This window comes from Temnothorax longispinosus, chromosome 11, assembly GCF_030848805.1.
Source record: "Temnothorax longispinosus isolate EJ_2023e chromosome 11, Tlon_JGU_v1, whole genome shotgun sequence".
Lineage (NCBI taxonomy): Eukaryota > Metazoa > Arthropoda > Insecta > Hymenoptera > Formicidae > Temnothorax > Temnothorax longispinosus.
This window is the reverse complement of record NC_092368.1, coordinates 17,472,960-17,494,999: the sequence shown is the minus strand read 5'-3', so window position 1 is coordinate 17,494,999 and position 22,040 is coordinate 17,472,960. Positions and strand designations below refer to the sequence as shown.

At 35.5% G+C, this 22,040-nt stretch overlaps 4 protein-coding genes and 1 long non-coding RNA gene across 11 annotated transcripts; 3 read left to right on the top strand and 2 right to left on the bottom strand.

The window, feature by feature from the left end:
* The first annotated feature begins 101 nt into the window (after nt 1-101).
* LOC139821732 (1-acyl-sn-glycerol-3-phosphate acyltransferase gamma) lies at nt 102-4,782 on the top strand. 3 transcript variants are annotated; one of them, XM_071793017.1, is made up of 7 exons: nt 102-1,019; nt 1,995-2,239; nt 2,336-2,508; nt 2,622-2,783; nt 2,940-3,278; nt 3,704-3,923; nt 4,223-4,782. In XM_071793017.1, the coding sequence occupies exons 2-7, from the start codon at nt 2,059-2,061 to the stop codon at nt 4,309-4,311; spliced, it is 1,164 nt and encodes a 387-aa protein (XP_071649118.1). In that variant the 5' UTR covers nt 102-1,019; nt 1,995-2,058; the 3' UTR covers nt 4,312-4,782. The 3 variants fall into 3 exon arrangements, with proteins under 3 accessions (XP_071649118.1, XP_071649117.1, XP_071649119.1); XM_071793016.1 differs by having other exon boundaries at nt 103-711; XM_071793018.1 differs by lacking the exon at nt 102-1,019 and adding an exon at nt 1,041-1,771 and having other exon boundaries at nt 1,999-2,239.
* Nucleotides 4,783-5,339: 557 nt separating this feature from the next.
* On the bottom strand, nt 5,340-6,741 carry LOC139821742 (uncharacterized). The gene is made up of 3 exons (XM_071793039.1): nt 6,549-6,741; nt 5,817-6,040; nt 5,340-5,694 (listed from the first exon to the last, which is right to left on the bottom strand). Exons 1-3 carry the CDS (start codon nt 6,564-6,566, stop codon nt 5,523-5,525), a joined length of 414 nt encoding a protein of 137 aa, XP_071649140.1. The 5' UTR covers nt 6,567-6,741; the 3' UTR covers nt 5,340-5,522.
* Nucleotides 6,742-6,889: 148 nt separating this feature from the next.
* Nucleotides 6,890-9,122, top strand: Obp59a (Odorant-binding protein 59a). Of its 2 annotated transcripts, none has more exons than XM_071793031.1 (6): nt 6,890-7,018; nt 7,254-7,486; nt 7,622-7,826; nt 8,293-8,328; nt 8,403-8,597; nt 8,823-9,122. In XM_071793031.1, exons 1-6 carry the CDS (start codon nt 6,953-6,955, stop codon nt 8,844-8,846), a joined length of 759 nt encoding a protein of 252 aa, XP_071649132.1. In that variant the 5' UTR covers nt 6,890-6,952; the 3' UTR covers nt 8,847-9,122. The 2 variants fall into 2 exon arrangements, with proteins under 2 accessions (XP_071649132.1, XP_071649133.1); XM_071793032.1 differs by having other exon boundaries at nt 6,917-7,018; nt 7,314-7,486.
* Nucleotides 9,017-11,544, bottom strand: Ist1 (IST1-like protein). 2 transcript variants are annotated; one of them, XM_071793021.1, is made up of 6 exons: nt 11,384-11,544; nt 10,723-11,047; nt 10,064-10,508; nt 9,768-9,908; nt 9,601-9,657; nt 9,017-9,442 (listed from the first exon to the last, which is right to left on the bottom strand). In XM_071793021.1, exons 2-6 carry the CDS (start codon nt 10,989-10,991, stop codon nt 9,263-9,265), a joined length of 1,092 nt encoding a protein of 363 aa, XP_071649122.1. In that variant the 5' UTR covers nt 10,992-11,047; nt 11,384-11,544; the 3' UTR covers nt 9,017-9,262. The 2 variants fall into 2 exon arrangements, with proteins under 2 accessions (XP_071649122.1, XP_071649123.1); XM_071793022.1 differs by having other exon boundaries at nt 10,723-11,057; nt 11,384-11,507.
* A 3,071-nt stretch (nt 11,545-14,615) lies between these two features.
* LOC139821743 (uncharacterized) lies at nt 14,616-20,741 on the top strand. 3 transcript variants are annotated; one of them, XR_011734323.1, is made up of 4 exons: nt 14,616-15,088; nt 15,161-15,382; nt 17,192-17,491; nt 18,503-20,741. It is a non-coding gene; the product is annotated as an uncharacterized lncRNA (long non-coding RNA). The 3 variants fall into 3 exon arrangements; XR_011734322.1 differs by having other exon boundaries at nt 15,158-15,262; XR_011734320.1 differs by having other exon boundaries at nt 15,158-15,382.
* Nucleotides 20,742-22,040: the final 1,299 nt, after the last annotated feature.

The window sequence follows — 22,040 nt, the reverse complement described above, 5'->3', positions numbered from 1 at the left end:
CGCGCACGCTATACGCACATGCATACACGTAAATACGTTCGCGTGGAAAGCGCCGAAAGCGCGTCGAACGTCGAACGGACGCGCGCACCCGCACGTTCAATGACGTTCGTCCCGATCCTTATCGGCATTCGGCGCACGTCACGCGCCCACGACACAAAATATACAATTCCCGGTCGCATTGTCGCATTTCTAATTTCTAGCTTATTCGAGATATGACGGACGGCGCGAGCCGCGCGAGGCGTTGACACAATCGTGTCGCGTGACAGAGATCGTGACTCCGTCGTGTCGCAGGTCGCATCGCAGTACTCGCAGTTTCCATTGTCACGTTCCCCCGCTATACCATCCCTAACCCGCGGACGAGAGGACCGGCTGACTTGCTCCTCGCTCAGGGGGGCCGTGTATCGTCGTCGTCGCCGCCGCTCGTGTGTCCGCACGCGCACGGCATGGAGTGACGGAGGCGTCCTGATTTCTCCCCCCGATCCGATGAGAGGCACGGAGTCGTCACGCACGGAGCGACGAGGACGCCGTAGGCACGCACAAAAGCGCACCGTCAACGCACCGTCAGTGAACTTTGGAACTTCGCACTTTGATCCCTCGGGCCACCGCGTCTTCTGACACCTGGCACCCGCACCGCACGGTTAACATCCGCTCTCCTTCCCCTCGCGCACACACGCTCGCACCACTTCCTCTCGTCAGGGATGCCGAATTGAGGTAAGACCCCCCGATCTCGAGTTCGCGACCCGCGCAAAAGATTCTCCTCCGGGTCCGGGGGAGAAGGAGAAGATGGAGATACACGTGGGTTTGCGTCGTGGCTCGAGGTCGCGACGAACATCCTCCACGGTCTCTCTTTCAATCCGCGCATTTTGCGTGAATTGCAATAAACGAATAACGAGATCGTGGACGAGACCGTGACGCACGACGCACGCCGCACACATTGCGCGCAACTCTGCGCTCTGTAAAAATTAACAACGATAACGCACGTGTCCGATTTTGTTTTACTTCTGTTACTAACCAACTCGGTAATGTACGCACCTTCGATGTTTGTTAACTTTCTAGACGTCGACAGAGTCGTTTCCAGGTCAATGCCCAGGTCTTCGTCGGTTTCAAGTAGTTACGATGTATACTGGATTCCTTGGAGAAGACTCTTGTAAATAGTATTATATAATGTTATTAACGATAGCCGCCGGCTGTCTTTATATTTTTTCAGGTTCTCTCGTTAGCACTTGTCGAGTTAACGCAATATTTGTTATGTAACGGATCTCGTACGATGAAAAACTCCGCAGGTTAAAGAATTTACATGAATCCTGGGAAAGAAGAGTTTAAACTTCGTAGAAGCTAAAACGTTACGAATTGCTACGAAATGTTTTACAGATTTATGTATTTCATTTTTACTGGATGACTTACACAAGTATAGAAACATTGACAACAGCTTAACGTTCTTGTATAGCCTGTAGCGTAAGCCTGTAAAGAAAATTTTTTCAGCTTGTCTATTTAAGAAAACAAATCAACCGTTGTATAAAAACTTGCTGCCTATGTAATACTCCTCTCTTAGCATATTTAACTTGTTGTTGCTTGTGTTTACATATTTTTCATATGATTTACATAAAGAGATTGTTTTTTATCACGTTATTTGCTCCCCTCCCCCAATCAGTTTGATTAATGAGCCAATTGACACTAATGCAGTTTATTTGCCACTGTATATATAACAGCATTCAGCGATCAGAAAATTGTACATAGCAACGCTACAATTATTTCTTTTACTCTCAGGCAAGTTTGTTTGGCGTAAATACTTGCACACGTAGCTGTCTAGTGTCACACACATACACACATGATGTAAACATAATTTTGAAATTTTCTTATCTTTTACGGCGACAATTTATGGATACAATGACAATTGTTTTAATTGAGTTTTAGGAAAAAATGGAAATTTTTCTGTATAAGTAATTTTATCTCTTTTTCGTTTTTAAATACCTGTTGGTTTATTTCTGTTACAGGCAGAGAAACCAAATATTTATGTTTTCCATAAAACGTACGGTCTAGTTTTATTCGCTTATCACCATGGGAATGCTGACCTCTGTGAAGCAATGGTTGGTGATACACCTTATGTTCGCCATCACATTTTTTACATCTGGCTTGATAATAAATTTCTTCCAATGCGTTTTATATCTTGGACTGAGGCCATTTTCCAAATACCTCTATCGCAAGATTAATTATTACCTCTGCTACTCCTTTTACTGTCGTAAGTATGCCTCGTTTCGTATTACAGCTCCTGTTTTGTTTCCAAGAAAAAAAATTCAATTTAACACGCTAAAATCTAAACTCTTACTTCCCCCAGAATTAGTATTCATGGCAGAATGGTGGGCAGGATCGGACCTAATATTGTATATAGATAAAAAGGACTTTGATAAATATTTCGGTAATGAGCACGGCTACCTCCTGATGAATCACAGTTACGAAACCGATTGGTTGATAGGTTGGCTGTTATGCGATCGCGTGAGATTACTAGGTGTACGTAACTTCTAAGAATAAATTTCTAAAAGCAGAAAAAACATGAATCTGAAGATACATATGTATATATAGGTACAATGAGAACATTTATTTTGAAAGAATATATTTTTTAGAATTGTAAAGCTTATGCTAAGAAGTCGATACAGTATATTCCTACGCTGGGATGGGCGTGGAAATTCGCTGAGAGTATTTTCCTCGAGAGGAGTTGGGAGAAAGACAAGGAGAACATCAAAACTCAAATCAAGGAGCTCGTTGAGTATCCTGACACAATGTGGGTGAGTATATCTTTCAATTTCTTGTTTCTTTATCTAAACACGAGGATTAGCATTAGCTAATCCGGAGTGAATAATTCCAAAGTTCGATAACATTTACTGCTAGAAATAGCTATATAGCTATAAAAACGATTGTAAGTTGTAAATGATTGATTATAGTTGCTGCTCTATCCCGAGGGTACACGCTTTACGCTGAAAAAGCTGGAAGCCAGTCAGAAGTTTGCTATCGAAAAAGGTCTGCCAGTATTAAAATATCATTTAACCCCACGCACAAAGGGCTTTACCGCCAGCATTCCGCACATGAGAGGCAAAGCGACGGCCATCTACGACATTCAAATAGCGTTCAAGCCGTCTGATCCCGTGAAGCCGACTATGAGGAATCTTCTCTTCGGGAAACGGCTGGAGGGACATATGTATGCTAAAAGAATTCCCATCGAGGAGGTGCCGGAGGGAGACGAAGCTGCTGCTGAATGGTTACAGAAGCTGTATCAGCAAAAGGTAGCGTTATCAAGTTTGTATTTCTTTTTGCATCCAATGGAAAAGATCGTACTATTTTGGTAGAAGTATAATTTTGTAACTGGTAATGTTTTTCGAGTTTAAGTTGGTTTAAGTAGAAATGCTTAATCCGAATTAGGAGTTTTGAGTAGTCTTCTATTTCACAAGGATAGAATCCATATGTAATCATGATAATGTAATTGACCTGCTTAAGTTTACACATTGTCCAATTTGAGTATTTTTAAGAAGTGCATCACAGAAACCTGGATTGTTTCTTTGCGCATTAGAACGAAGAGCTTACAAGTTCACGATTGCATCGAGCAGAATAGTACGCGAGAATTGATTTCTGTTCAGCGATTTTGGTTCGCTCTGACGCGACAATGTATTGTTATAACGCGGTAATGCTAGACGAAATCTTTGCCTGGTAGGACCGTATGACGGAGAGCTTCTATGAAACCGGCGATTTTTTTGCCAAGAGCGGGGTGCCTAGGACAGACTCTTTCAGGCTAAAGAGAAGATACTATTCCCTTATTAACACCATTTGCTGGGCGATAGTTGTCCTTGTACCAATGCTATATTACCTAGTGAGGCTCCTTCTATCCGGCTCGATCTTTGGCATTACCATCGGGGTCGGGGTTATCTTTGTATGTAAGTAGTATCCTCTCACTTTTTTTACATCATTATCTACAACTATTAGTTATCATGTCATTCACCTCCTTCAATCGATAAATAGTAATCATTTATAATATATTAAAAGTTATATTTCAATTAAATTCTGGATGTAGCAAACATAGCGAATTGAATTCGGCTTTTTAAGACCGATTTGGCTGCTGCTCTAGTGCTTACGTTCCTTTTTATTTTATACGCAATACCCTTAAGTCACAGAAGATATCTCAATTTTCATTTTAAACGCTATGTCATCCTCATGAAAGCAAATTGAATTACAGTTTATTTGCTAATGTACAAAACCCTCGGAATGTCGGAGATAAGCAAGGGTTCGTCGTATGGTGCGGCGGACACGAAAAAGGACAAATAATTTCAAAGCAATTGCTTTACGAGAGATGACTCCCGTAAAATAGAAGTGTCAAAGCAAGAATTGGAACGGGTTATCGTGCGATTTTATAGGCGCGAAGAGAGCGAGAAGAAAAAAGATACGGAGAAAGACGGCAGATATCTACGTATACATTTGATTTATACTCTTGTGTAATCCATTCAGTGCGCGCGAGCGCGCGTGCGACAAATGCGTTCTCTGTATGGATTAGATATGTAACACATATACACACAAACTAACACGTACACATAAGAATATATATGTGTGTATGTATATATATATATATATATATATTTGGTGTATATATATATATATATATATACACACACACATACACAAAAATACCTATATATATACATGGTATTATATATTATATGACGTTTACATCTTTTTTTTGCATTGACATTTTTTTCTTATATAGTAATTGTTATTGTTAAATAAACGGTTTAATCCCAATCGTCGGCAGCGGTTATTTATACAAAATGCCTCGGACACTCTGTGTCTTCTTCCAATCCCGGATTACACGGATTGTATTTTGATTGGTGTAGCCAAAATGTCGAATTTTAATATTTATGAAAAGAGCTCGTAGTCAGTGTTAAATTGTAAGTCAGGTACATAATGTATTCTTTCACTCTTTCTGAGTTAAAATTGAGAATATAAAACAGTGATCACTTATCTACAGTTATCTTATTGATAAGTGCATTCTAAAGTAAAACATGGAAAATTAAGGTGTTCGGACAACTATGTTACATGAAATCGAACTTGCCTGTTTTACTATTCAGTTACGCGAAATATATATTGGGGAGAATGGCACAGTAACGAGGTGCACAGTCCAATGATGATTCAACCATACTGAGCGATACACAGAACTTAAGACTGTTCAATGTCTTTCGAAAGTAAAAATCTGCGAATAATAAAATTATAATTTAAAAACACATGTTAATTTAAATAAAATTTGAATAAATTATGTATTTATTGAAAATAATGGACTCTTCACTTTTAAAACCTGACATTGTAGTTGCACCAATACAAACACATATTTGTCAAATATCATATATCCGACATAGTCTGCATATAACTTAAAACTTATTTCGGTTCGCAATTGTTACTTTTTAATGAGTGCAAAATGTTCGATATATACATGAATCGTTAATTTTATTTGATAGAAAGGTAACTGAGAGAGAGAGAGAGATACGTTAAGTTTCAGGTTTATAAGCGATGGTTTCGTGATGGCGTTCTTGATAACCACCAGCGGGGCCCGCGATGTAGCTGACAACTCTGAGTTTTCCCTTCGCATCGTAAAAGCCATATCGACCTTTGACGCTTCCGTCTCGACGGCGCTCTTCCATTTTGTACTGTCGATTTTTTCTACGATGCAAATGACGTATCAATCTTTTCAGTCATTATTTCCTCAAAAATTTTTATGAAACTCTCGTTAAGCGGCAATTAATATAATTATAATATAATGGTAGAGCGATGTGTATGTTTACCCATGTCCAGTATCAAAACCGAATATATATGTTCCTGGTCCCTGATGATTTCTTATTTGAAAATCTACTCGACTTCCGTCTGATGATCGGTCCGTTGCCCTCTTAGATATCATAGCGGGATAAATTGTCGAAATATTGCTTGGGTATGGCGGTACGACTTTTCCGTTTGTACTATCTTCATGTATTGGCAACGTAATCGCGAGTGAGAAAAGTTTTAAAAGAAGCTACGAAAGAAAAGTATAAATAATAATTAAAAATATAGAGAATTATAACTTCTTATAATTCTGTTCTAGATACTAATAATCTGATCTCTATTGAGAATCGAGGAAATTTGTGTTTGGAGATGAGGATAATAAGGGCAATAAGAAAAATGAAACGGAGACAGACTGAAACAATACGTAACGCAAGCTAAAAACGCGGGATACTATGAAAGATTTTCGTTTATTTACGAATTTTTCTTATTCGGTTGTTAGTTTTGCATCGAATAATGATAACAAATTATCGTATAACGAATAACAATATTTGTACAATTACTCAGCAAAATCTAACAGCGAAAATGAAACACTTTCACATCTTCGCGGTCTGTTGCTTTCCTCGATTTGCCCCATATATTCTCAACTCTCATATGCGTATATTTTTATTTTGAAAAAACGTACGACTAAATCATCTTTCATCAAAAGACGGATTTTCTTTTCTAGAGTGTGTACTTATGACGATAACACAGATACTTACAAAGCACTTGCTATGCATCGTATATCTTCTTCGATGAACAACTGATGGAGAACTGATCGCTCGAAATTGTCATGCCTTCACGAAACTCTCACTTTCTCCACGATTGAATTCTTTCCTTTTTGTCTCTTTTTCTCTCTCTTCTCTGACAATCCAATGATTTTCCCTCACAAAGGACTCACCCGTAACAATATAGTCACGGTAATTCGATCAGTAATCAGAAGAATTGCATAAGGGGGTAGTCGAGCGTGTCTCCGTCCGGACGTATGGAACAATATTTTTTGTTTTGCAACAATTATTGTCTATCAACTTGTCTCACCGATGATACAAGCATTCTTAGTGCTACTGAATAAATACGTATGGAAAAAAATGAGGAAGTTTATTTGGAAGTATAGAGTCCGCACGAGATGGTGACCTGCAGAGTGTTTCTCGTTGTTCTATGCCTTTGCTTGTCGCTGATAGAATCAGCGAATGTAAGTAACTGAAAGAGATCTGTTAGTTATGTAAAATTTTTACTCAAATTCTAAAAAAGAAAAGTGCTGAATTTATTTATGATTTATTATCAGTATATTTTATGTGTATACATATATAAAAAAATTATATATATTATATATATATGCATACTTATATAAAAATATTGCTTGTATTTAAGAATATACATATACAATAATCAATTCTTTGGTTTAGTAAGTTTTTCTATGTGTATAGTCATTAAAATGCAGAACAGGAGTTCAACAGGCGAACAATCAATACCAGAAAATTATACAGATTTGCAAGAAGCGATCCACATCTGATGATGATTATAGCAACGATTCTTCGTCAAATGAAGACGAAGACAGCGATGACTCCTCGAGCGTAGATTTGTTTGGTACAAGGTTCTCTATGAATAACGGCAGAACGTACTATAACAGGCAGTCTTGGAAGGATCCTAATGAGAATCGGTAACAAAACAAGATATATAATATTCGTGTCCACGAATAATTGATAAGATTAAATATCAATAATAATAATAATAATATACATTATCATTACTTACACCATTAATATGAATAATTAATATCAATATAATAATTAAGGAATCGCGGGAATGATCAGAGAAACGGTAACAATCGGCGCTATTCCGTCGATTACACAAATGGGAACTGGAGAAGTGCTCGATATCCTTCTCGTGGTAGCAATAATCGTGATTTTAGTTATTCCGATGGAACTGGCAGATCAAGCTACGACCAGACGTATAATAATGACAATTCTGATAACTACGGCAAGCAACAAGAACAAGACGTAAGATATAGTGATCAAAATAGAAGATCAATAGATCTCCAAATGTAACGTATAAATATATTGTTCTCTCGAAGTATTGAGTTTGTATCAAAAGAAATGACAAATCAAAATAAATAAAAAAATATAAAATAAGAGAATTGCAATTCTATCTGCATATCACCTGTAGCACAGTGACTAGAATTTTTTGTCTCTTTTTATATTATGTATATAGAGTGTGTCTAATAATAATCTTACGAAAATTAAAGAATTATAATGACGAAAAATGTCTCTATATAACAATAATAAGTATTACGCTACAATATTCTTTTCTATTAGTTTCCAAGTTATTGTAACTCATGATTATGTCTTTTTATCGTAATGGGATAAATCTGTTTTGTGGACCAATATATCCTATGCGTTTTTTATATTATGTATATAGAGTGTGTCTAATAATAAAATATTAACGAAATATTATTTGAACTTATAGTGCGTCACCCAGTGTTTCTTCAACGAATTAAATCTGGTAAATACATAGACTGCTTCAAAATTTAATAGATCGCAGTTAGTGATTGATTTTTTCAATTCCGGCTTTATTAGGTGGATCAAAGGGGATTTCCCGAGCAAGTCTCGATCATCCAGTTCATGACTCGTAACATACACAATCCAGAACTACAGGACTTTATAGAGGAAGCTGTTATAGAATGTTTTCATTATTTGGGCTCGGATATGAGGCAGAACAAATGTTATTTCTCGGAAAATCTCTTGGCTTGTTTGGTTGATAAAGGAAAGGAAGTATGTATACAAATTTATATAGAATCGTTTAAACAGATATGGGCATTTTAGAGGATTTCTCTTTCTTTCATAGAATACATTTTAAAATATAAGTTTAAATCTGCATGTAATAATTGAAATTTTCTCTAGTTAGTAAAGCAAAGGATTAGAAATAACAAAATTCTATGAGAATAAATTTCACAAATTATAATATTCTTTGTAATTGACATAATCATTTTTTTGCAGAGATGCGAAGATTGGGATGATTAATAACTCTGTATATACACAGACGTCTTATATATATAATAATAATAATAATAATTGACTAGCTGATATATACTTTCCATGAAATGAGAAAAAATAAGGAATAGGAAGAATTAATCATTGTAAAAATGTGACTTAGATATTATATACACTTATTGAACATTGTGAAGCACATATAATCATAAAAAGATATGTATTAAATTAACACGTACATTAATTAATATTATAACAATTTATATGTACTTGATCCTCGGATAGAGTAAACTATACATTTTCATTTTCTTCACTGCAAAAGCATATAATAGCCTACCTTTCCCAGACCTTCTCTTTTTGCAGAAGGCACTACTAAACACCGTTTTGCAACGCTAAAGTAATAAATGAAAACGATGCGTTTCAAATATTGCTTGTATATCCGTCGATCGTTACTTCCTCTTCTTCAGGTCCTCGAATCGTTTCATCAAGTCGTCAAAATCAATATCGTCATTCACGGATGGATTAGCGGGCGAATCATTGTTCTCTGTCGGCACTGCTGGCAGATCCGGAAGTTGGTAGTTGTTCATCGGCATTTTAGACCTTGGCTGGGGTTTTGGTTTTTCATCTGACTATATATAGAAAATAATTGTGCATGTTTTATAATTTGATAGAATTTTTCAAGAACATTTTCGTACTTTAGAATATCGAATATCGTCTTTATTATATTTATTTTAATCATTTTAATAATTATTCCGCAAAAATTAGAAAGATAAGAATATGGCTTTACCTGTTTATTTAAATCAGGCGGAAAGTCAGGCCGATATGGCGGTGGTAAATCTTCTTCCTAATTAATTATTTTTCAAATTATTACGAGAAAACTGTTTTATTATTATTGTTATTGTTAATAAAAAATATAATCCTATAAATTTTTAGTAATAAATACAAGTTACTTACAGGTTTGTTCGAGTTGGCATTATCCAGGGGTATGTTATACGAAAATGCAGTGGGATTGAAAGGAGTATTCTGATCTTTCTCAGTAGAGGGTGGAGACATTGGAGATACGAATCCTAAGGAAGAACTATCTTTCTCCGAATCCTAGAACATTGTGATAGCCTTAATGATTTAATGGTTAAATTGGCTAGAAACTGATTATTGGACAATTTCGTAAATTGAATTTGTCAATTAAAATGTATAAAAACTACATTAGCGTTTTTTTACGTCTTTTATTAAACAAAAGAGATTTAAATTACCACGCTCGAGTGGAATCCAGGATCAGGTAACATAGGTGCCTGTGGGAAACCTATGAAGCCGGGAGGATGAGGTATTCCTCCTCCGCTGGCTGTGTCCAGATTGTTCCTCGATTCCCCACCATTGGCTCCTATGTCTATTAACATCGCATCCTGGCCTTCTGCCATTACTTGCGGATCTGGCTCATATTCCACGTTGTAATTCTTGGCAATTTCTATTAGATATTTTTCCACAAGCAATTTTGATGGTGACTGCACGCTCATTTTGTGCTTCAGCTTCTCCGATATGGTTTGAATTGCCTCCTCCCGGCACGCTTCCATGTATTGTTTACCATATTTAGACGTCAAGATGTCCGCTATCACTTTGATTTCCTGCACGTCCGTCTGGATGCGAGGAGCCGCCCAGAGTATGGTTGATATAGCTTCCGCCAGACCTTCGTCGAGGCTTCTGAAAAGATAATAAGTAACAAAGCAATATAAATTGAAATTGTATACATATAAATGACAATAACTTTAATAGATAATTAAAATACTCATTGCTAATTATTTTAACTGATGAATTATTGACCAGTTTTGTTTATCAGAGTCTGTCGTGGAGAAAGTGTAAGCAAAAAATGGAACGTATATGTCATATTGCTGATCCATAGAGTAACGATACTGACTTCATTTGCTGGATGAGACCAAAACGTGCCAGCAGCAGATCACAATACATCTCCAGCAACTCCATTGCCTCCACCATGTAGTCCTCACGAATGATGTACTCCACTCTGATTTTAGCACGCTCCGTTTTGCCAGCGGCAATGAAATCAGCGATCTCACGGCGCGCCTTCTGTGCCAGTTCTGTTTTCTTCTTTTCCAGCAATTTCAACCGGTTGATCGCTAGACGCAAATGCGTCTTCAACTTGGTATAGTTTGGCCCGCTTGAGAACATCCTTGATGTGTTTCCAGTTGTACTTGCCACCAGCTACGTTTCTCTTGTCTTCCTTGCTACAAAATTCTCGAATTTATATTTATTTGATTTTAACTTTCAAATGGTTAGAATTCGATATCGAGATCCAAAGTGCGTGCTTTGAAACTGTTAACAATCAGATAAAAGCCGATTGTGGAGAGATATTTTTAGTCTGATTCTTGATGATATAAGAATGTATGATTACTTTTGAATCTATAAATTTTTTTCATATTAATTGAAAAAAACATATTGCGACATTTGTGATGAAATTCAACAGATCATCGATTTAGTTCAATTTTGAGTTATACTTGAATATTTTTTCTTGGCAACAAAAGGATTAAACATGAAGAGTGCAAATAAGATTAATTTAATACCTTCTGACGACGATAGCATAACCTCTTCACTGATTAGGAGAATGGCAACTCCCGGATGACATCACTCGAGTTGCGTTTCGTTACTCACCAGTCTCACCACAACACAACCACAGCTGACAGCAGACAGCTTTGACGCTGCCGCTGGTTTCTAGCGTCCATGAAATTGCAGCTTAAGGCCTTCACACATGCTTACGTTTTACGTTCTTACGGCATTTTATGTGTGAAGGCCTTTATGCTAGATGCTAGACAATACGAGTCGTAAAGTCGTGAGTCGTAAGAATTGACCAATCACAGTCGATTGATTATTCTCCTCAAATTCGATTGTGATAGGTCCATTTCCTACGACTCGCATTGTAGACCCCGCATAAAACGGGCAATAAGCGAGCATCTATTATACAAACCAAAGCAATAGTTAAAAAGATTATATATAAGCCCCACACATTATGAAAATTAAGAAACAAATCACTATTGGAGTAGACGTACGGAGACGTTAGCCCAGTTAATAGAGACATTTAAATGGAATTAATTCCGGGAAGCAATTTTTTTTTTTTTTGACTGTTTCGGAGGGTCATGAATAGTCTAAAACCGGATTTTCGGGATTCTAACCCTGGAGCGTTAGCCGCCATTTTGATTAGAAGGGTGATTTTGTAAATATTTCGCTTATTTTCAACTTTAGAGTGAAAGTGACAAAAACAATGCGAAAATTATTCTTTTAATTATTTAATAACTTTTCTTTTTATTCTTCTTCTCATTTTCAACAGAGATTATATAAACGAGAAAGAAAACATATTTGGACATATATGTTATTTACATATGATTATATGGGCAATTTTTCTTATCTTTTCAAATTTCACTTTCTTGTACAAAAAACAATGCAAAAATTATTCTTTTAATTATTTAATAACTTTTCTTTTTATTCTTTTTCTCGTTTTCAACAGAGATTATATAAAAGAGAAAGAAAACATATTTGGACATATTTAATATACAATTATCATGTAAACCGAATTCCCTAATTTATAAAAGAGTTAAAGTTAATAAAGATAAATTCTCTAACATTAATGATATTAAGAATTATTAAGGATGAATTCTCTAATTAATTACTTATTAAATATTATTTTTTTTACAACGATAATGTTATGTTGCTTTATATATTATATATAAATTATATTTCATACATAAATATAAAATTCCTTACACCCGTATGTTTTCTCTCAGTTGCCGTAAGATCGTGTAATTAGAAAATACGTACGAAATATCGCGAGCAAATTTTGTAAAACTTAAACATTATATCCATCTCTTTCTTAGATTCTTAGATTCTTAGATTCTTACATAAAGGAGAGGCAGAAAAGTTTTTTAAAAGTTAAAGTTAAAGTTTCAATGTTTAGCTTTTATTATCAGCTAAATTGAATTAAAATTGAGGGGGATTACAGATCATTGTCAAGGGCCACGTTCCGCATATGCGCGCATTTATCTATAATAGTATACGTAACGTTTACTATGTTCATGCGCGCATCATGCGAGAAACGGAAAGTCGAGAAATATACTATCATGTTATTCGCACGTGTTTGCAAAATACACGACACAGGCAGGCAGAAATAAATCTTTGATATCGTATTATAGTAGAGCCAAATTAGGTTTTTATCTCCGAACCGGTTAAAACTACTCGGATTTGAACGTTTTTTTTTTAAATGTAGGTAATTAAAAACACTACAATGTTTATGGGTTTAGTTAAAAATTGACGTTAATTGTTTATTTAATAAATTTTTATTTAATGATTACTTAATAAATTAAAGAATTTGTTGCTCAGCTCTTTTTGGTCTTAAAATATTCTATGGACCGTGCCCTATCAGAATATGCAACTTAGGATTTTGTTGCTCGGCCCTAACTGCAAATAAACAAATTATTCTGTAAAATATTACATTTCGAGTTTTATAAATTGTAATCAATAAAAACATAATTAACAATCTGAAAAACTTTTTTTTTATAATTATTTTAAGTTTATAAGCAAAAAATGCAAGCTAGTACGTAAAATGTTTTGTCTTAGAATTTCAATTTTTCGGAATTTTCTTGAATTTCCTATTTAAAGCGTCAATTTTTAACCCATAAACATTGTAGTGTTTTAAATTACCTACATTAAAAAAAAAACGATCAAATCCGAGTAGTTTTAACCGGTTCCGAGATAACGCATTTTTTTTGTCTAATTTGCCTCTATTAAATACCTTTCGGCGGGTCATTACCCCCGATTACGTGGCGCACGACCCACGCCTGATCATCCTGAACTGCGGCCTAGTGGTATCTTTGAATGATCGCTGCCGACAAAATCTCCGAGACGTTTTTTACTCGGTGCTAATGGGAAACGTAAGTCCGGCGAGATAACGTTCACTTTTTATTGACATGTGCTCTTTGCTCGAGCTTTCTTAACGGGAAACTTAAGTCGGAGGAACACGTTTAATCTTTCTCCTCTTTTTTTTCCTTCGTTACCGAAGCATGCTTTTCTTCGGTACCTATTTTAATACGGGGTCCAGAGGCGAGATGTCTATTTTTAATCAAAGCACATTTTTTCCGGTATCCAGTCTTCTCCGGGGCACGGGGATCATATCGTTGTAAAATACATGATAAAATATTTATGATATGCGAGAGTAATCGGCTATACTTACGCGTCGATCTGTAGAGAAAGACAGAAAGACAATTCAATTCAAACTTGAGCGCAATTGCATTCTTTGCAACGCTCTTTTTAAACTTCCTTTCTCTCGCGCATTCGTCGCTTTTTATTTTCGTTACTGTTTTACACGCATACCGTCTCGTTCACCTCGGTGATTATTTTTTACCGCACGTCTCTACATTTCTCGACCGAGCGCGGTTAAAGTTTTACGTGCAAAATCTGACGTAGGGCGAAATAATGGCGGCGCAATATATCCTGGAGCATAGCTTGCACATGACCCCCGATCCGGACGGATTCAAGTGTTCGATGAAGAACATCGTCAAGTCTCACCTTTGTAATCCTTTTAACGTTAGTAACAGGAGATATTCCCTTCGAAGTCCGAGAGATCGCTGAAGCGACGTATCGTTTTTCGCCGATCCTTATTTACCGCGTCGTCGCTCGATCGAAATTGTACTTGGGAACTGTTATTAATTTTTTAGACTTGCCCGCGTTGATTTGCATTGCTTCTCGAAATTGCGATCTCCCGTTTTTATTTATTTATTTTTTTTATTTAAACGACCGTGCGCGTAAAACATTACACGAGGTACAGTCTGTGTTTCAGTTATGTCGAATCATCGTAGCGCGGAATAATAATAATAATATATATAGCCACAACATGAATGCAAGTGATTATATCGCGCGGATTGAATCAGGATCAATCGGCCTCCGAGAAACGCACTCGCGTGAAAAACGATATACCTGTGGCGCGTAATAACGAGGCGCGTATTGCGACTATTAACACGCGCGAGGAGTAGACGAACCAGTTTTTAATACCGGTATCGTAACGCCGATAATGGATAATCGCGAATTATTGCGATTCTAAAGATAGGCGTCACCACAGGCGGGAAAAATCCGAGTCCATCGCGAAGGAATTGCGCGGCCGTCGAAAGAGCGTGCGTCGTCGACAGCGATCTGCCGGGACACGCCTTCCCGCGTGTAATATTTTTCCTGTTTAAAGAATTAATTACTAGACGCACACGCGGCCGTCCCGGGTATCCGTGCAGGTATACCGTTGTGTCGGAATTATTTGCCGCGATGGTCCGTCACTGAGTCAAGCAGGACGGTTCCTTCAGCAGCGTGATTCTCAGCATGCTGGTGATCGAGGGCCTCGGCCACTGCCTGGATCCCGACGTCGATATCTTCGCGGAGCTCCTGCCCTACGTCTTCAGCAGCGCTATGTACCACGAGTAAAGACCTAGACAGCACGCGTGTCCAAGACATCTTTAAGAAGTCTTATGTCCCGATTTTGGATATGGCGCTGTCCGGGGAGATTCTCAACAGAAGTAAACTCTCCGTAGGTAATGTAATTTCTCTGGAATATTCTTTTATTGTAGCTCACATAATAAAACAATTGTTCATACGTAATTGTGAAAGGTCCGTTACGCGTTCTCTTCGTTTCGTAACGTTATAGGCACTGAATAAATATCTATACTCGTGTGTTGCGTAGTTAAATCGGGGAGAATAAGGTACGGTTCCGGAACGGGTGGAACCTCGGGCGAATTCCAGACTTTAATAACGCCGGCGGTCAGACGATTCGCGAAGAGAGGAAGAATAGAAAGACGAAGGGTGGAAGAGGGAGGGGAAACGGAGAGAGGATTCCCATTTTTTAAACGAACCATCGCGCCGTGTAATCGCATCCGACAGAATTCCGGCTTCTTCTTCTTCTTCTTTTTGATACTGGCACCTGCCTTTTTTAAATACAAGACAATATGACCAGGGTGTATATGTATGTGTGTATGTGTAATTGTGTGTGTATGTCCGCGGTGTCTTGAACTCGGGATGAAACCGTGGGTTCGTTGGGCCCAAGGAACTGCGCGGATCACTTCCCCCTGCGGCCGACAGAATTCCGGCGAGTGACTAGTTGTGCGTGATCGCTTCCTGGTTGGTCGGCCAGGTCTCTTTGGCGTGGCGCGGCGCGGCGCACCATACACGTGCACGCGCGTACGCACCTGTGTCCGTTCCCTCCTTACGCCGCGCGTAAGGTACGTGAATTGTGTGCGTGGATTTACCGCTCGGTGGATGGGAGCGATGGGAGCCGGACTATTAAACGAAAAGTTGAACCTCTTCCTTTCTTTCTTTTTTCCTCTCCTTTCACAAAAACCGTAAGTGATTTATGAAGTTCCGCGTACGTCGCACGCGGCTGCTTCGTGTCGATATACCTGGGGACTCCTTAAAGAACTGTTGACCCCGTGTATATTGGCAAAATATCGATATCGTCCCACGCTCGACTCGTACGCGTTAGTAGTTATTTAGCAGATAACAGAGTTAAATCTCTTTATATACGGGAATCAAAAATAGATTTTATCTTCTCTATTTTTTATTCTTTTTTATTTTATACTTTATTTTTATTCATGTTATTTTTATTCTCCAGCGTTCTTGATTTTATATATACTTCATTTATTCATTTATTCATTCATTTATTCTCCGCTGTTTCTTCATCTTGTATATACTTATTTTTTATTCGAAGGCTGAGGGCAAAAACTTCATTAAACCGCGATTACGAGATATGGGTGTAATCACTTGTTATTTTTAGAATCTTGGCTCTCTGATAAATTATATTTTTATAGATATATCCCATATTTATGCTTGATAAAGAGATATAGATAATAATCTATATCTGTACCTTAAAGAAAGAATAGTATCTCCATTATTATAAATTTAGAAAAAACAAGGGAAATTGTATATTTTTTTTAGATATAAAATAAAGGTAACAACTTGATTTATTGAGTTTTTAATAATGTAATTTAACCGGCATGGTTAACAGAGTACAACTGTCAATAACACACGGTATATATCTGACCAAAATTAAGGTACTATTAAAATGTTTAATATGACTTTTTCTAAACATTGTATCTTAATAGTAACTAGTAATAAAAGACATAAGACCCTTTACAATTTAAACTTCTAGTAGGTATATTGAAAAATGTACACTAAAAAAAAATTTGTTAATCCAAAAAAATATTTAGTCTGATACGTTCAACTAAACATTTTAGTTAGTTAACTAAACATTATTTGTTTCAACAATTTCAAGCGCAGAACAATAGAGACCCTTCTCTCGCAACTCCTGTTTACGATAGAAATTTTCGCCTGCTGGCGGACCATTCTAGGTCGCCGCGAGCACTTGAGCCGTGCGAGAGTGTCTAAGATGTACATACAGGCGAAAATTTCAAAAATCGTCAAGTGTTTCGAGCACTTCACAACGAAACAATGGATATTTAGAGACGACAACGTGCGACGACTACGTGAGCAACTCAGTCCGGAGGAGCAACAAACTTTTATGTTCGACGTAACGCAAATCGACTGGCCATCGTGCTTGGAAAATTACATTCTGGGAATACGCCACTTTATCCTAAGATAGAGTCCGGACACACTGCCAGCTGCTCATTCACGGATGAAAAAGTAAAACAGTAAGAATCAGTATTAAAGATTCTTCAATCATTTGCAACATTTGTCAATGTTTTCACCATAGAATTTATATTTATATTTTTAGAATTTAGAGAACTTATATTATAGAATTTATCTCTTTCTCTCTATGTGATTTCTTTTTTTTTTCGTTCTTATCCTATTTATTTAAACAATTATTTTAAATGACTATGTTAATGTTGAATACACCCACTTTTTCTTTCTTTATTACTATCATCTATTCATATTATTTTACTATAAATATTTAAGTGAATGTTCTCAGAAATAATATGATTGATTTAAAACGATAATTAACCAATTTTCTGTATTTATTCTATCTATTTTACTAACTGCGGTTACCCGGGCTTCGCCCGGGAGTCGTTTTTCTTCAAACGACTTCATTTGTCTTTCAATATCCTTATTGTGGACAAACATAAGAAGTGTTCATGGATTAAACATGTCCATAACCAATATTTTTCTACTCGGTCAATTATTTCTGATACCGGTTTTCAAAAAAATCAATAACAAAAAATTATACATTTTATGGCACTCCCCAGAAAATTCTACCCCTGTTTTATATACAATTCTTTAAAATTCGGTCAAAATTATTTCCCGAAAAATTGGAAAAACTTCGGATACCGGTTCCCAAAAAGATCGGTAACGAAAAACTATACACTCTATAACACTCCCCGGAAAGTTCTACCCCTATTTTATAATCTTTATTTTGCCCTTGCTTCTTTCTTTCTTCATCTATTTCTTCATTTTACTTGAGTTTATTCATTTTTATCCTTAATTATTTTATTTTTCTGTTGAAAGAATAAGAACGACATTTTAATATTCGTATATCATTAAAAGGATACAAAATGCATCTTTAAAATAATATACATTTTTAAGAAATTCTTTGTAATTTTTGTGGAAAATTTGATGTGGTTCGCGAGAAGCTATATAATTATTTACTTATCAAATGACCAAATCTATTCCCATCACTTTCTATTATATATATATATTTTTTTCAGCATTTATGATAGAAGATACTGCAAACATTATAGTTCCCTTATTGAGAAGAAAGTTCCAGCGATGTACAACTCATACTTGTTCATATGTGAATGCCTCAAGTTATGAAATACGGAGACGCATTATTACTCCGAACGATTACTGCGCGGTTTATGTCATAGAATGATACCTAGATTAGTTTTGTTAAAGCGTGCAAAAAGTATTTGCATATTTCGTCTTTTCCAGGATAATGTTCTGTAAAGCAGGGCGGTACTATTTCTTTGCAGTATTCCAATCAAAATACATTTCTTTTATATTTTATAAAACATTTTATTTATAAGAATGTTTATTTTCTTTGTACGAAATTGAAAGAAATTGAGTGTGCAAATACTTTTTTTCTATTCTCTGTATAATATCAATCGTCATTTTTTATGTACTATCTTTTATAGTAATTACTCCATTATTTAACTAATTATTTACAAATGTATTTGTTCTTGATCAAACGTTCAGCTAGCGCTGAAGATCTGAAGGATAGAATTGTACGAGCTTGTCGTGCAATAACGCCACAGATCTTGCGCCGGGTACAGAGAGGAATCTTAGACAGGGCTATACTTTGTGAGAGGATAGAAGGGGGTCACTTCGAGCATATGCTGAAGTGAAAACATGATAAGTTGTTGTCATATTACGCACGGTTACTTGTTGATGACATTTTTTCATCTGCGTGTATTCTTACGTAATATATGACTTCAACATATCAGTTTTAAGTCTTACATACCGAATAGGTCGTAATTATCTTGGAGGGAAATAAAAATTGTTCCGATTTTTATTTTCGCTAAGAGAAATGTGGTAGAATATGACTACAGGCGAAGATCCACTTTAAAAAAATCTAACGCGCCTTTAGTGGAACCTCAAGGGTGGTGTGGAAGACCACTATTGTTTCAATTTTAACAGGCTGACCTAATTTTGAGGTCTAGCAGCGCCAAGTTTTTTGACAAGAAAAATTTATGTATTTTAATAAAATATTTTTATTTTTTGTACTGTTACCTCTGTAATTTTTTGCGATGCGATTAAATTTTTTAAAATACATATATAAACTTTGTATTTAAATACCTTGTATTCCCTTGTTGGGTTTAAATATTTTAATAAAATATTTGTATTTTGTACTGTTACCTCTGTGTAATTCTTCATGATTCAATCTTTTATTCTAATCGAAGAAAAGCAGTGGTAATATTATACCTCGAAAAAATCTAAGTAACAAGTGGTAGACGTAATCTTTGTATCTCGAAAAATATGTTCTCTGTAATTGGCGCTGTAATTTAAAAAGAGATATCATTTCTTTTTTGTAATTGTAATAATAGATCACTTGAAGCGCGACTCATTTTTGATAAGGTAACGTAATTTTGTGATGTGTATCACTTGAGTTATAATTTTTTGGAAATAAAAATACTACTGCTTAGGTTTTTTCGAAATTTTTGGAGATACAAAGATTACGTCTACCACTTGTTACTTAGGTTTTTTCGAGGTATAATACTACCACTTTGTTTTTTTTCGAGGTAAAGATACTACTGTTTAAGTTTTTTCGAGATTTTTCAAGATACAAAGATTACGTCTACCACTTGTTACTTAGATTTTTTTGAGGTATAATACTACCACTGTTTTTTTTTTCGAGGTATTTATATGTACATGCATGTGTAATAAAAAATAATAAAAAATCAAATTTTATTTAGACACATATACATAATTCACACGTGCAATATATGCATAAATGAGTATAGATTTTAATTTTACACATTGTCATATCTACTTTTCATAATGTATTCACGCATTTACGCATTCACAATATGAATAATATCCGCTAAACTTTGATATCTGATGCATATGTAAAATTATTGCCAATTGTCTAGCGATGTCAAGTAAACAGGAAGAACAAACTAACTACGTCAATGCATAAATGTCAAAATGCTATGTATACCAAGTTTGTCTGGAACTTTTTGTCAAGGTTTTGAGTAAAATATCTTTGAAACTTAACCACAGCTTTCTAATAATTTAAGGGCATTTTTCTGACATAATATCGATATAAGCTGTCGATTGCGAGCTGTCTAACCAGTCTGAATAAAATCGGTGCAGTCAATTCCGAGATTTTAAGTACGTAAAAAGTGATATTTTTTGCGTTCTAGTTTCAATTTTAGTCATACCAACACATTCAGTGATTTTGTCCCTCAAAAAGTTTTTAGAATGTCTACAATACAATATTATTAAAATTATGCAATGTAAGTAAATATTGATACACATGCGTAATAATTTCTGATGATGCTGGCAAGACAAACCAGAGAGGGTGGAGGAGGAAAAAAAGAGGAGGAAGGAAAAGGGAGAGGGAGATTGATTGAGAGCTTTATTAGCTTTCTCCTAGCTATTTTTTACATCAAATGTCTTTACATCAATTCTTCTACATGAGGTACAATATATATTCTTTTAACAAATGTTTAAATGGTTCGATTCTTTCACATTGCTTTAATTCTGTCGGTAAGGCGTTATACATATTTAAATCTTCGTAAAACAAACTTTTTTTTGTCCGTTTTTAGTTCTACGAAATTGTATTGCAATACTTCCGGTCTTGTTTGGAGGAGACTGGGAAGGAGGAGGGGAAGGAGAGAGAGAGAGAGAGAGAGAGAAAGAGAGAGAGAGAGGAGAAAAGGAGAGAGTCAAATGCCAGCTTATTTAAATATTCATGGTTTAAAAATGAATGTATGAATGTGAATGACAGACCAAAAGAATTAAAAAATCCAATAAAAATAAGTTTCAAAGAAACTTTAACAGAATATGATATCGCGAAGATTGCTGTGATATAACTGTAGCAAAATGATTTTAATGCAAAAAATCATCATATTTGAAATATTTTTTGTCCAATAAATTATTGAAATATTTATAATAAATGATACAAAATATTTATTTCATAAACATTTAAAAATTGTTTAATATTATTAAGTACGTTTAAAAATTAGTATCCAAACGCGATATAAGAAAGTAAGTGACATATAAAAGCATAAGAAAATAGTTTTAAGAGAATAGATTAAGATATTAAAAAGAAAATAATCTATAGAGACTGAAAGAAACGGAAGGTTCAGTAATTCTAGAAAGCAAGAATAAAAATTATTATTACTCTCTCTTACTATAATATAATAATTTATAATCTGCAATGTAATGTTAGAAATGTCGTTCTGCACTGCACAAAAGAGCCGCAAGCTCTAATATATAAAAGCGATAGCAACGCGTATAACAAATTTTTATCTTATTTCTGAAAGATGTAATGTTGTAGAATAGCATCATCATTTATGAATGAATAGATTAGATATAAAAATGTTTTTGATTTTTATTTATAAAAGAAATCTATATAAAGGAGACTATGCTCAGTTTTATATAAAAAAATAGGCCCTTAGTGAACAGCAATCAGACATGGCTAGAATTGTAGGGCATTAAAGAGGATTAAAAAGTTCCATGGGCATAACTTTGTAACGAGTCCTCTGAATGCTAAAGCTGTAAAGTTTGCTATATATTATAACC

Coding starts and splice junctions, on each gene's coding strand:
- Ist1 (XM_071793021.1), bottom strand. CDS start 10,991: ATGTTCTCAAGCGGGCCAAACTATACCAAGTTGAAGACGCATTTGCGT. Junction 9,909..10,063: donor CTGGATTCCACTCGAGCGTG/GTAATTTAAATC, acceptor ACAATGTTCTAG/GATTCGGAGAAAGATAGTTC. Junction 9,658..9,767: donor ATGCCAACTCGAACAAACCT/GTAAGTAACTTG, acceptor ATAATTAATTAG/GAAGAAGATTTACCACCGCC.
- LOC139821732 (XM_071793017.1), top strand. CDS start 2,059: ATGGGAATGCTGACCTCTGTGAAGCAATGGTTGGTGATACACCTTATG. Junction 2,509..2,621: donor ATCGCGTGAGATTACTAGGT/GTACGTAACTTC, acceptor TATATTTTTTAG/AATTGTAAAGCTTATGCTAA. Junction 3,279..3,703: donor AGAAGCTGTATCAGCAAAAG/GTAGCGTTATCA, acceptor TTTGCCTGGTAG/GACCGTATGACGGAGAGCTT.
- LOC139821742 (XM_071793039.1), bottom strand. Junction 5,695..5,816: donor GGTTTTGATACTGGACATGG/GTAAACATACAC, acceptor TTTGCATCGTAG/AAAAAATCGACAGTACAAAA.
- Obp59a (XM_071793031.1), top strand. CDS start 6,953: ATGGTGACCTGCAGAGTGTTTCTCGTTGTTCTATGCCTTTGCTTGTCG. Junction 7,827..8,292: donor GCAAGCAACAAGAACAAGAC/GTAAGATATAGT, acceptor TTGAACTTATAG/TGCGTCACCCAGTGTTTCTT. Junction 8,598..8,822: donor TGGTTGATAAAGGAAAGGAA/GTATGTATACAA, acceptor ATTTTTTTGCAG/AGATGCGAAGATTGGGATGA.